The sequence below is a fragment of the Heloderma suspectum genome, chromosome 4 (assembly GCF_057233095.1).
Source record: "Heloderma suspectum isolate Gila_16-S chromosome 4, 16-S_ref, whole genome shotgun sequence".
Taxonomy (NCBI): domain Eukaryota; kingdom Metazoa; phylum Chordata; class Lepidosauria; order Squamata; family Helodermatidae; genus Heloderma; species Heloderma suspectum.
Window position 1 is genome coordinate 201734019 of NC_139461.1, and position 13137 is coordinate 201747155.

Below are 13137 nucleotides of genomic sequence, written 5' to 3' on the forward strand. Positions count from 1 at the left end.
CGCATTAGCACAAGTAAATGGGAGATGCATTTTTATGCACTGCTGCTATCTGAAATTCTCCACTCATGTAATTAGGAAAGTCTTAATGTTTTGTAGATCTCCCTTTTGGAAAAACGTAATTTTCATCACAACTCAGTGGCATGGGTTTATGACCACACTTTGTTTTTATTAACTTGTCCAACAGTTGACCAGGCAGAGCTCACAACCTCATGCACTTAATCTAGAACTGTAAGGTAAGGAATGAAGGTGCAAATGTTTTCAAAACATTTTGGAAATTAGAACTATTACATCAATTATTCCAAAAATATTGGAACAGATTCTACCAGTGGATAGGAGGCCCTGGAACATCCTGGCATTTGGCACAAGGGAAGATAGATAGAATTCTTTAGCTCATCAGAAGTTGGGACAAGAGGTCCCCAATATTGATTTGTTTGCTGAATCCCATTAAGAAAATATTTTGGGGGTGCTGTGTTAGAACAGTAAGCCTTTCCTCTTAAGAACTTCTACCATGAAAAAAAAAAACTCCTTAATTTACGTAGAAGCAACATTTAGAGGTTTGTGGTTAGTGAGCAATTGAGATGTTTACAATGATGCAATTAATGCAAACAAAAACAAACAACTTTTCCAGGAAAAACACTGATTGCCCTCTTTAAGGAAATAATATTTATTTCAGGAGGTATTGATTTTATGTCTTTTATGTTCTAAAGATATTCTACATATAGAGACTGAACTATTTCCATATGTTTTTAATGTGCAAAAAAAATGTCAATGTGCAAAGCCAAAGAACAACAAAGACATGGATATTATTACAACAAACCTGTTAAAGCTGCTGGCTTGGATAGTGTACTGTACTGATTCTGTGTAGATATCATGCTTTGCCGTGGACTTAGTGTTGGTGATGAAACAAGTGAAAGTTCTTCTATGATAATACTGCTTTTGGGATGGTTTTTGGGGAGTTCATTCAGTCTTTGTTCTAATGAATACTTTAAGAGGTCAAGCTTCTGGCTTGATTCATTAAATCTTGCTTGAGCCTTGATCAAAAAAAGAGAAAAGCAAACAGTTAATGCCTAAAAATATAAAATTTCCTGAATTCAAATTTTATTTACTATGTTACAAATACCTCTGAGAGTGCTTTTCTGTCAGTAACTTTTCCAGATCCAAGCAACTTCATAACGTTTTTTGCTCCTTCTGCTACTGCGTATTCTATCCTAAAATGATGTCGCAATTCCTCCATGCGAAGCTCAAGTGGGCTTATCACAGGCTTTGCTACAGATTAAAACACAGAAAAATTATTTAGTATACATTCAAATGCATTTAGCTTGATTCTTGTAATATTCAGAGATGTTAAACAGATGAGAACAAGAATGAGAAAGTAGTAGATGAATAATAAATAAACTGATAAACAAACCCAGTTTGTTAAAGAAGCTGAAGTGAAGTGTTAAGCTCTCAGGGTCCAATCTACAAAAGCTCATTATGTGGGTGTGATTCTCAGTATCATGATAGTGCAGGTAGCCAAGGTCTAGCAACCTTTAGGCATCCCTGGGGTCCTGAAATCTAGTGGTCCTTTGCCAGGCAACAATTGTTAGCACAGTTGCAAATGATTAGGGTAGTTGCAATTCTTGGCTGGAAATGGTGACACAGGACTCCAGTCCCTCAATGGAGGGTTGTGGATTGCCATGGGCAATCTCTGAACCTTGTGGGTGCCTGAGTTGCCAGAGCTGTGAAAGGAGGTCTGTCAGCACAGTTCTCTTCAGAAGTGTATGGCACTACAGAAGGGAAGCCCACAGATCATAATCCATTTTCTTATAACAACTGTTGTTCTCTTCAATGACTAGAGCTACATTTTCATTAAGTGCTGAGAGATCTTACTAAAGTGCTGTTCAACTGATAACACTTTAACTTCCTCCCACATGGAAGTTGTTCAAACGATCAGAAGGGGTAACAACGCAGCATTGGTTGTTTCCCCCCCACCCCTGTACTTGCCAGTCATGTGGCCGGGATTACTTTGATTGCCCGCGCCATGTTGTCCGAACCAGGTCCATGGGGTGGCTGCACTGCATTTTCACCCACCCTACAACCATACTGCAAACTATGGGTTGTAGGGTGGGTGAAAATGCACTGTGCCCATGCCATGCGCCAGGTTTGTATGACATAGCAACCCACGGCACGGGTAATTCGGGCACTGCTAGTCATGTGATCAGCATACATGGGAAACAACTGATGCCGCATTGCTTCCCCCGCTGATAGTCTCAACCTGGACATAGTCTCCAAGGAGTTCTTATATTTTACTTTCTTCTCTTGTTCACTTCTCCTCATGCTCACAATTCACCCAACAAAACGTTAGAGTGTTGGGACAATTATACTAGTGCACACTGAACAGGAGTGCACAACTCAAATCACTCTTGTGGCCTTTTACATTTTTATAACTCAAGTGGGCCACATTGCAATATTAACTGAAAAAAAGCATTTTTGTTAAAATCTTAAACCAGTATTTGTTTTTCAACCATTCCATTACTCTCTATTTTTCTGTAGTGGCTTCTGTGTCCTATTGCATACTTTCTGCACTACCAGAAGTCCCTCTGAACCACTCTGTACCCCATAATGTGCAAAGTCTGAACCACCACAGGTTTGCATACCCACACCAAAAGTTACCCACTCCCCTTCTTTTCTGTTTTGCTCCCCAACACTTAACTACCCTCTACATTTTCTCTCTGCACCCCACAGCATTCTTCTCTCTCTCTAGTCCAGCACAGGTTTCTTCTACCATTCCATTCCCTTTCTCCCTCTATATTTGTTTGCTCCTCCTCCCTCCTTTTATTGTGTGGTTTCTATTCTGAGCTTTATTTACACTTCCTCACAGAGTTTTATTTTTTAATTTATTACATTTATATCCTGCCTTTTTTCCTCCTTAAGGAACCCAAGGCGGCATTCATAATCCCCCCCCTCCTCCTCCTTCATTTTATCCTCAAAACAACAGTCCTGTGAGGTAGGTTGGGCTGAGAGTCTGTGACTGGCCCAAAGTCACCCAGTGAGCTTCCATGGCCTAGTGTCCAGTCCCCCAGCAAATTACACACTGAGAGAGTCTTGAACTCAGTGGACCAAGCAGCTGGCTGCAATAGATGGGAAATCTGGTGCTAATACCACCATGTACTGGTGCTAATACCACCATGTACCTTTTAGAAAAAGGACACAGGCCATGCAGAAAGCCCAGTGTAATCTTTTCATGCATGTCTGGTAACATTTTAAATGCACTTACCACATACATTAACCCATCTGCATGAAACAATAGATGCTAACAGTACAGCCAGACAGGTGATTGCCAGCATTCTAACAATACTGATGAATGGGCCAGCACAAGTGGTTACAGCATCTGAAATTGTGACTAGGACATGGGCAAAGCTTACACTGGAAGGGGCTTTCCCTGTGACATGTGTCCTGTATCAATCAAGCTTTTCTCAATGCAGATTTAACGAAGCAGGCATTCTCCCATGTCCACATTTGATGGTCGTGGGCAGGCCAGAGTCATTCTCACAAAGTGGCACTGGGCTGCCAGCTTTGTTGATTTAGTATTACTCACAGAGAGTAAAAATAGTAAGGGGGGGGGGGACCACAAGCGGCTTGTGTGCATATAGGCCTATTATAGGAGAAGAGTACAGGAACCTGGATAATCAGCCTTTTAAGAATATCTCGTTGTTTATGCCACATTGTAGTACAAATAAATAGGGTACCCAGAGAAAGGGATGGGGGCTGCCAGAGCATATGATCTGGCTTTGTGGCAGGGGCCCAGGACCTAATGTCTTTCTTTAAAGCTCGATGGATGTTTGAGTTGGAAAACATGCAAGACTCAAGCAGCAGTTTAGAGGTAGTTCTTCTTTCTAATGCTTCACCATTATCAAAAGCCAATTCGTTAGTTTGGACTGCCTGAAGAATCTGCATTCTGATCACTTCAATTTTTGTCTTGCTGTCTTGAAGCATCTGTTGAGCTGTTGCAAGTAGCTTTCTATCCTGAAAAAGAGAAGAGTGAGGAGTTCTTAAATTCCCAAGTGACATCCTAGTAGCAGCAGTTAGTACCACCTTTTTGAACATGACTTTTGACAAAGTCAAGGGGCTTCAGAAATCAGAATAATTTTGTAACTACCATGCAGTACATGCTGATGTTTCCTCCCTCCACTTTATTTCCCCCTCAATGTAGGTTTTTATCCCATTTTCAGAACTCTGTATCGAATACATTTCTGCTTCTTTAACCTTTAATTTTTAATTTGTATTTTAACCTATCAAGAACATTTCCAGAAGATAGAGGAGCATTTATATATGTAAGGGAAAAGCACAACCCAACAATCTAATACTCATAGTGTAAGCTCTCAAGATGCTGTGTTGCAAAAAATAATATCAAAGTCCATACCAAAAGCAAAACTAAAATGTTACACTATTGTGCTGATTTTGATGACATGTGGAACATATAAACTCATGATTACAATTCCTGTAAATTGTTATAGGCATTCAATGATTCCAGAAATAAGTCACAACAGGATTTGCACCAGTATGTCATTTGTGTTTGTTCGCAATGAAGAACATTGAAGATGTTTTTATAAGCAAAACATACTGAAAAACGATTCACGCACGTATCAGCACAGTTTATAGGGAAAAGATGTCCTTTTAATATTTGAAGGTAATAGAAAGGAGCTTAGAGGAAACAGCTTCCTTCCATGTTAGAAGTGCTATAGTAAGATTAACAGTGTAATTTAACGTGTATAAACTGAAACAGTGCCTGGAAAACTACAAATTGAGTTTCAAAAAGGTCAGTGAGCCATCAGGAAGCAATTCGAACTGCCAGCTCTCAAGTCTCTGCAATCCATTCAGTTCTCTTGTAGCAATCTGCATTCCTTTAGTTCTTTCTCCACATGCCAACATGAAGGTTCCAAGTTATGGTTGCTGATAAGCATTATCCCTGGGCTAGGAATCCAAAGAGATTCCACAGTATGACTTTTAGAGGGCAGTGTTGGGATGGGAGAAGAGCGTTTAAAAAAGATTACACTATAACCTTAGATGAACTTCAGCTGGCACAGCCCATCAAAATAAATAGGTACTCCCGTGCCTTGTTTGGCAACAAAATGTCCATGAACACCCAGAAATGTTTTAATGTAGTATATCATCAATTCTCATACTATATTCATACAAGGCTCTTTGCCACATTATCCAGATCACCATCTTATAATAGCAGGTATTCAAAACGTAACACACAGACTCTCAGTTGATTTATTTTAACATGATATGACATCCTATTGGGATCAAACATGAATTACTCTTAATGACCACATTAAGTGAGATGCTATTCTTTGCAGAGGTGTGTGTCTATATTGTACACTGTCCATCATGCTAAAGATGTTTTAATTCCTTAACTGAAAAACTTGTCATCTGTATGCAAGCTGCAAAGATGGAACATTTAATTGGCCTCATAAAGTCTTACCTTTGATGAACCATTAGAATACATATGAATCATATTCTCTGCTCCTTGTTTTACTTTCAATTCTATATCCAACTGTTTTTTTAAGGCCATCAACCTGTTGTTAGTTGGAAAACGAGGATCACTGTTTGGTGTATCGGGGGTTCTGGGACAATCTGTAAATTACAAGCAGATCAACTACGTGATGACAAGTCAACAACCAATTTTCTAAATATATCTATTCTTTAATAACATCACAAAAAGCCAAAGTATTAAGACCAATATAAATTCCTTTCATTAGCCAATGATTGCTAAGCATGCAATAATAGTTTAAGAAATCTTTAACACTTTGTCCAAGATCACACTTGATTTCTACCATCTGATGTAGTTAACTTCCCATTTTTCAAATGCAACTATTTTGCACAAACTGGTATCCATGTAAAAATGAGGCGGTGCTTTGTCACCTCAAAGATAGTATGCGAATCAACATATTTTTTGGTGACCTAAAACTGACAATCTATGGACAGCTAAAGCATTCACTAATAATAGCCCTAAAAGCTCTTAACAAATATAATATACAGACAAGCTATTGCAGATAAAAGCTTTCAATAAGCTAAACTGCAGTAAATAATGACTTGGACCCAGAAAGCTGTGAGTGGAGTTTTGCTCGCAGACTGCTCCTGCTGGTGGAAACTTGATCATCACTGATTTCCTCACTTCCCCTTGCAGCCTCCTGAAAAACTGCTCTGGGGGGCTGGGGGAACCTCTGGAACAGTGTCAGAGATGGCTCTGGGAGCTGCAGGGAGGAGGATGTTGCCATTTCCCCATTTGAGCAATGGTAGCATCTTCTGGATCCAAGACCCTTACATGATTAGGAGCCCTTCCACTTCTGGAAGCACAAGCTTCTCTCTCTACAGAACGTTAATTCAGTGTACTTCTTTTGTGTTCTGCACACATACTATGGGTAAGCACTAGTAATTATTTGCTGTAGATCACAAGTCTAATGCTAAAGTCATTCATATATGCCAGGAACATTAGAGGTAGGATAGGAAGAAAGTACTGGTTTTACTTTTAAGTAACTATTAAGGAAAAGCTATACACACACTGATTTTTAAAAACAACAACCTTGTTCTTGTTGGTTAGCAAAAATAACTAACTTAGAGACCTTGCTACTTTTGAGCAATCAATAGCAGAACTAGCTGTGGCTTTTGCAAACTAAAATATAATACCATCCATGGGCATGTCAATGGCCTGTCTCCTATCTTCACAAAGATATTGGTGTCAGGGATAAATTTGCTTCATTTTATAATGTTTAGTTATGCACTGGTCATTAACTAGTTTCCATTCCAGCAAAAAAAAGAAAAAAGAAAAAGAAAAAACCCATTAACTTTTTATCATTACACCCACTACAAAGAACACCTTAAAAGTTGCCACACACCTAGAGATACTATCAATATGTAGTGGAATGCTTCTCTCAAAGATAATGAAACTTGATGTGTTTCTACCGCTACATAAAAACAATCTGTTTGAGAATGTACTGTTCTTTGAATGGGGTAAAGTAATTAAGATATTGATGAACTTTCAGGCATACCTTCCAGATATCCACTCAAGCATTTCACTTCACCCCATCCACATCTGAAAGTGTTGTAAAGCTGCTTCCAGAACACCTGGTGCAGGGCAGTAGGCAGGTATCACCATAGTTGCCTGTCCACAGGAATAGCACCCCACACACTTCAAGTGAATAACATAAACAACTTTGCTCCCTCTGTGCGGTAAAGATATTCTTTTCCTAAGTCTGCAAGGTACTAAATTTCTGCCCAAGGGCCAGAAGTGACAGGGTTAAATGCATCCCTATCAGCTAGCGTGATGGGACTTTCTCCCTCTCTGCCCCGCCCCCTCCCCTCCCCTCCCCCTCTCTGTGCTGTCCAGACGATTTCCCGGCCTTCCAAACCAAATTTCAAGAGTATGCAGGAATGGGGGGGGGGGAATCATTCCACCAGTTCTGTTAGCAGAACAAATGCAACAAAATTATTGGATATAACTCATAACCATCTCAATATTGTCTCATTTTGAGGCCTCAAGGGAATAGTTCACAAAGTCATCTGTGGACACTCTCAATTGCTGACAATTCTCCCTCAGAATAGTGGTCACTGGCCTACATACGTCTTTAGGTCGAAGCCGAGAGTTTTACTTTTTCAATAGGGTAAAGAAAAGTTGGGAACACTCAGGTTAGTTTCTGAATTTTGGTTCACAGATGGAAGGACAGCATGATACAAAGCTTTTCAATTAGCAGCAGGCACCCTTTGCTAATTAGTTAATTTGAATCTTATTTATAATTATTTAACCGTATTTAGCTGCCTGCATGTTATGCCCAACAGAAGCTCCTGGAAAACATACTTTAAGCTTCTTCAAAAATTTCTCCTTAAGGCCTTTATTACAGAAAATGTTGTCACATCCTGAAAAAATATGTTCAAGAAGAATGGACTATATATGCAAGTCTTGGGGGGGGGGGGGTGCAGGCACGCACGCACATATGTTTGTGTTTTCCCAAACGCTTCTGCCCTTAAATCTAAATACCAGTTTACTTTTTCTAAATTCTGAGTAGTGCGCAGATGCCAAAGTCATTTTACAAAGCCTATTACCTCAGACACTCAAACCTACTAGTAACAGCTAACAAAATGTAGGCATCAGAAAGCTAGCTCAGATTTTGCCAATGCTGTCCTTAAAAACAAAATTTCTTGCATTTTCCTTCTTTAAAATAGCATAGTTCTTCTAATATGCAAGAAAAATGTTTTAAAATTATTGTCTTGGTTCACTTTCCCCCATGCTTTGTCACTTTACTCTCTTTTTCACTAAAAACTCATTTTCTTAACGTTAGACCTTATTTTGTGGTGACACCTTTCAACCTTTCTTCCATTTTTCTTTTCATCAGAATTTTACCAGTTTATGTGCGTGTGTGTGTGTATCATAGAAATACACAGACAGATAAAAGTAATACAAAATGTCGATTAGGTGACAAGGTATGAAGCAAATTATTTTTCTTCGAATGCATACTATTGCTCTTTTGCTTCACTGATCAACAGAAGCCCAATACAAATATAAATCTCTCTTAGGAAGCATGGCTACATGTACTTGAGGAATGATATTAAACATACAACATAAAATGAAAAATGAAAAAACAACATATATTTTAACTAATAAGGGCCAGACATTATAGTGGCCAGAAATCCTGTTACAACCCTTCTATTTTCTGTCAATATAATTTTCCTTTTAAAAAATGTTCATGTACCATTTACAAAATACACTTTATTTGTCCAACTGAATCTTACATAGAGAGCTGGGTAAAAAAAAAATCTGAGTTCTAAATACTAATCTAAAATCATGGGCAATCCTATAATGGAAAATAAGCTTATTTCATGTTGTTGAATTTCAATCTCCACAGAAAATTCTTGAACCTAATGGACAATTCAGCATTGCCACTTTTGGCCAAACTACCTCATGACTGAGACTTTAATGCCAATCCCTCATCTAATTTTCCTCTTGAAATAGCTGCTGAAATAGTTTCCTATGATATTAGGACAAAATTGCAATGAAAGTAAAATACTTCATTAGGTGCTGGCAAATATTACATTCTCTATAACTTTCTGATCTGGGTGTTCTGAAGAGCTGGAAGCCTGACCCTATGATCCACAACACTAGCAAATCAGGAAGGGATAAATTTATCACATTACAAAATAGGATTTCTCAAACTGATATTGGTACAGGTGAAAGACCAGAATAAGGTAACAAGTTTTTAGATTTCTTCAACTTCTAGGCACTCTCTAAAATTGTGCGTTTCCCTACATCATTACCAATGCACTTCAGTCATTACCAGTATCAATATTGTTTTTCTAGCAGTCTGTATGGCTCAGACAACAGTACAGAGTTGTACTGTTAACAAATGTTAGCATCGTCTACAGGTGTTCTGGACACGCAGATGTTGGGTAGGTTTGGGGACGTAGTCCTTGCTTTCCTCATCACAGAATATAATATAGGACACAGATGTAGCTACTGTGTTATGAAACAAGCTGAACTGGTGTAAAGCACAGAAGCCATGAGTTGTCTTAGCCAGTAGGAGGATCACAACATCTTACTAGTCCATTACCTTAACATTCACCTTAAAGGTGGACAACCCTAGCCAATAAACTACTGACTTGCCAAAGTTTGTTCTCCCCATAAGGTGTATGGTGCTTATTACTATTCAGCAGCAGACTTCAAGGGATTCCCAGCCAAGAAAATCATGACATTTTAAAGTTCAGAATCAGGACAATATACCCCCAAATAACCAAAGACCCCACAAACTGGTGCTTGTGAATTTCACAAACTAAACAAAAAATCACAATACTGGCTGCTAATGCAGTCTCTCCTCACGGGGAAAACAACAGCGTTCTTGCCTTGTCAATAATAGGCAGAACCTTTCTCAGAGTCCTATAACGTAGGTAGGGAACTGGCTCTGATACAAGGGGAACAGCATTAGAGTGAGGTGAGCGTGATATGGTTGCTTAGGAAACTGACAGCCATCCTCTCACCTCTGACACACAGAGGTGTACAATGGGTCCATGTCCAGGGCAATGCACACCCAACTCGTAATGCAGCTGTTGGGATTGAGGAAACACCAGGCATCCTTCTTGGGCTCCCAAAAGGGCAAGTCTTCTCAGAGGGCCTAGGACAGAACTGAGGCCCAGAGATTGCTTATAAAACATAAGAACATAAGAAACACCATGCTGGATCAGACCTAGGGTCCATCTAGTCTAGCATTTTGTTCATACAGTGGCCAACCAGCTGTCTACCAGGAACCCACAAGCAGGACACAAGTGCAACAGCGCCCTCCCTTCCATGTTTCTGAGCAACTGGCTCACTGCCTCTGGTACTGGAGGTTGCAGATAGCTATCAAGACTAGTAGTAATTGATAGACTTCTCCTCTAGGAATTTGCCTAACCCCCTTTTAAAGCCATCCAAGTTGGTGGCCATCACTACAACATGCGGTAGTGAATTCCATAATTTAACTATGCGCTGTGTGAAGAAGTACTTCCTTTTATCTGTCCACCAATCAGCTTCATGGGATGACACTGGGTTCTATTATGAGAGAGGGAGAAAAATGCCTCCCTATCCACATTGTCCAACACCATGCATAATTTTGTACACCTCTATCCTGTCTCCCCTTACCCTCCTTTTTTCCAAGCTGAACAATCCCAGCTGTGGTAAACCTTCCCTCATAGGGGAGATGCTCCCGTCCCTTGATCATTTTAGTTGCCCTTTTCTGCACTTTTTCCAGCTCTACAGTATGTTTTTTTAGGTGTGGTGATCAGAATTGTACACAGTATTCTAAACATGGTCTCACCATAGATTGGTACAAAGGCAGTATGATATTGGCAGTTTTATTCTCAATTCCTTTTCTAATTACGCCTAACATGGAGTTTGCCTTTTTGACAGTGGCCCCACACTGGGTTGACCTTTTCAGCAAGCTGTCCACCCTAACCCCAAGATCCCTTTCATGGTTGGTCACCGCTAGATCAGATCCCATCAGGCTATACTTGATGTTGGGTTGTTTTGCCCCAACATGCATAATTTTAGACTTGTTTACATTGAACCGCACTTGCCATTTGGATGCCCATTCTCCCAGTTTGAAGAAATCCTTCTGGAGTTCCTCACAATCCAGTTTTGTTTTAACCACCCTAAACAATTTGGTGTCATCTGCAAATTTGGCCACTTCCCTGCTCACTCCTAATTCCAGACCATTTAAGCCTAGAAAGCCAAGGAAAAATCCCCTGCTGCTCTGTTCTAGCAGGAAAGAGAGGCAGGAAGGATAAAGGATGAGACAATGATGGTAGGTGGTAAGGGCCCCACCACCACCACCATCACCACCCAAGGCCACAGGGAAGTAGAAAAAAAAACTGCCACAGGATCTCCTGCCCCAGTAAACTGGCCTATCTTATCAGGGTGGCAAAAGATGTTGCATCTCCACAAAATAGGAATGCTGCAAATCTGAGCTTTCAGTCTATGAAAGACCATGTTTGTTCCTTGCTGAAGCTCCATGTCCCTGAACTACTCTCTGCATATACCCATAGTTCATCTTTGCTTGATTTTCCCCAAGACACTAGCTAACCAGAGGCTAAAGGGAGTATGAATTATATTTCCTCAGAGCAATTAAGTAGCAGCATGCTGTCTGCATTACAATCTAGCAGAAATAAACTTTTTCTAACCTTCCCATCTTCCAGCCCATTAAGCAGGAAATTCCATTTCCTTTCGCTCAGCCAAAGGGCTGCTCCTGTAGGACTAAGATTTCCTCTCTCTGGAAAATCACTAGAGAGTGAAAGGTAAGCTCTGAAAGGTAAGTCTAATCCAGGCATCCCTTTTTCTCCTTTCCCATAGGAGGAAGAGCTACTACTGTGGGATGTCATCATGTCACATAACAAGGAGAACCTGGGTTGGAATGAGGATGGAACTCTCCACACGCCATTCGAGCCATTAACTTGCACAGCTTATATTTGATAATAAGGTGTAGAAGAAAATTGCAATTCATACAACATAACAGGAATTTTTTCTTTCTTCACCTAATATTTTCAACTGTGCAATGTCACAGCTAAGCATATTTTCTATGATCAGTGGCTATAGTTTACTTGATTTCCACATTATTGTACAATGTAGCATAAGCTGCACAGGCAATATAATTATGAATGAACAGACCACATGTGTTCTTTTCCACGTTAGCAAACAAAAGTGAAGATGGTTGCTCTTTATACACATGAATGTCTGCAGGTAGAAGTTTGTGAATTCTGATATAACATCCTGTTATTAAAAACATGTGAATTATTCTTTCAAAAATTAAAACACTGCAGCTGCTTATCAGGTAATTGTTTGGGAAGTTTTTAAGTACCCTTATTTAAAGATAATAATAAATATCACATACCTGTAACATCTTCAGTTTCTGCTACAACAATATGAGCATTTAATTCCTGTAATTTATGGTGCAATTCTTCTAGTTTCTTGTTTGATTTTTTCAAAATATTGTCTACATAAGCTAAGTTTTTTTTATCTGTAGTGACCTTCCTGAGGTTTTCCGCTCCTTCTTTAATTTTAAGTTCCTTCCTTATTTCCCGTTTAATTTGGTCTTTTACTTCATCCAACTTCTGCTGTACCATCGTGTCCGAATAGTCCAATTTTTGTCCAATGCTCACATTCTCAGAGACTATGATATTTCGCACATCTCCCTAGAGAGAGGAGGAAAAGCACAATGGTTAATAGATGATTTTGTCCATAATAGTCTATAAAACTAAAACATTTGGAAAGACCTTCCACTGACCATTTACATGCAGACTTTCTGTGCCAGCAATGAGATACAGAACATCATAGGCTGACTGACAACGCTTACAAGTAACAGGTTTAAGTTTAGTAACGCCTTTGCTGTGACTATTTTTAAAAGCAAGAGATTTAAGCTCCATTGGATTTTCAACACATGAGGCTCTGCACTGATATGCCTGAGATCTAATAGCCTAATAGAGCAGTCCTATCAGAAGCAATTTCCCACTGAGTTCGGTGAGACTAAGGGTACAATGCTACACACGCTTCGACAGAAAAAACGGATTGCGCTCTAACTCCCAGTTAAGTGTGTATAGGAGTGCATGTTGAATCCACATTTGTTGTTTACACTTATT

The 13137-nt window shown here is 39.5% G+C and overlaps 1 protein-coding gene across 2 annotated transcripts in view; it reads right to left on the reverse strand.

Moving 5' to 3' along the window:
* The window catches only part of PKN2 (protein kinase N2), a 56499-nt gene that overhangs the window by 18541 nt on the left and 24821 nt on the right, over positions 1-13137 (reverse strand). For both annotated transcript variants that reach the window (XM_084851985.1, XM_084851984.1), the window contains exons 2-6: positions 12393-12693; positions 5468-5619; positions 3888-4005; positions 1121-1266; positions 818-1031 (exon numbers count right to left, since the gene is read on the reverse strand). In XM_084851985.1, the coding sequence (XP_084708111.1) occupies positions 818-1031; positions 1121-1266; positions 3888-4005; positions 5468-5619; positions 12393-12693 (931 nt within the window). The remainder of the gene's footprint in view (positions 1-817; positions 1032-1120; positions 1267-3887; positions 4006-5467; positions 5620-12392; positions 12694-13137) is intronic.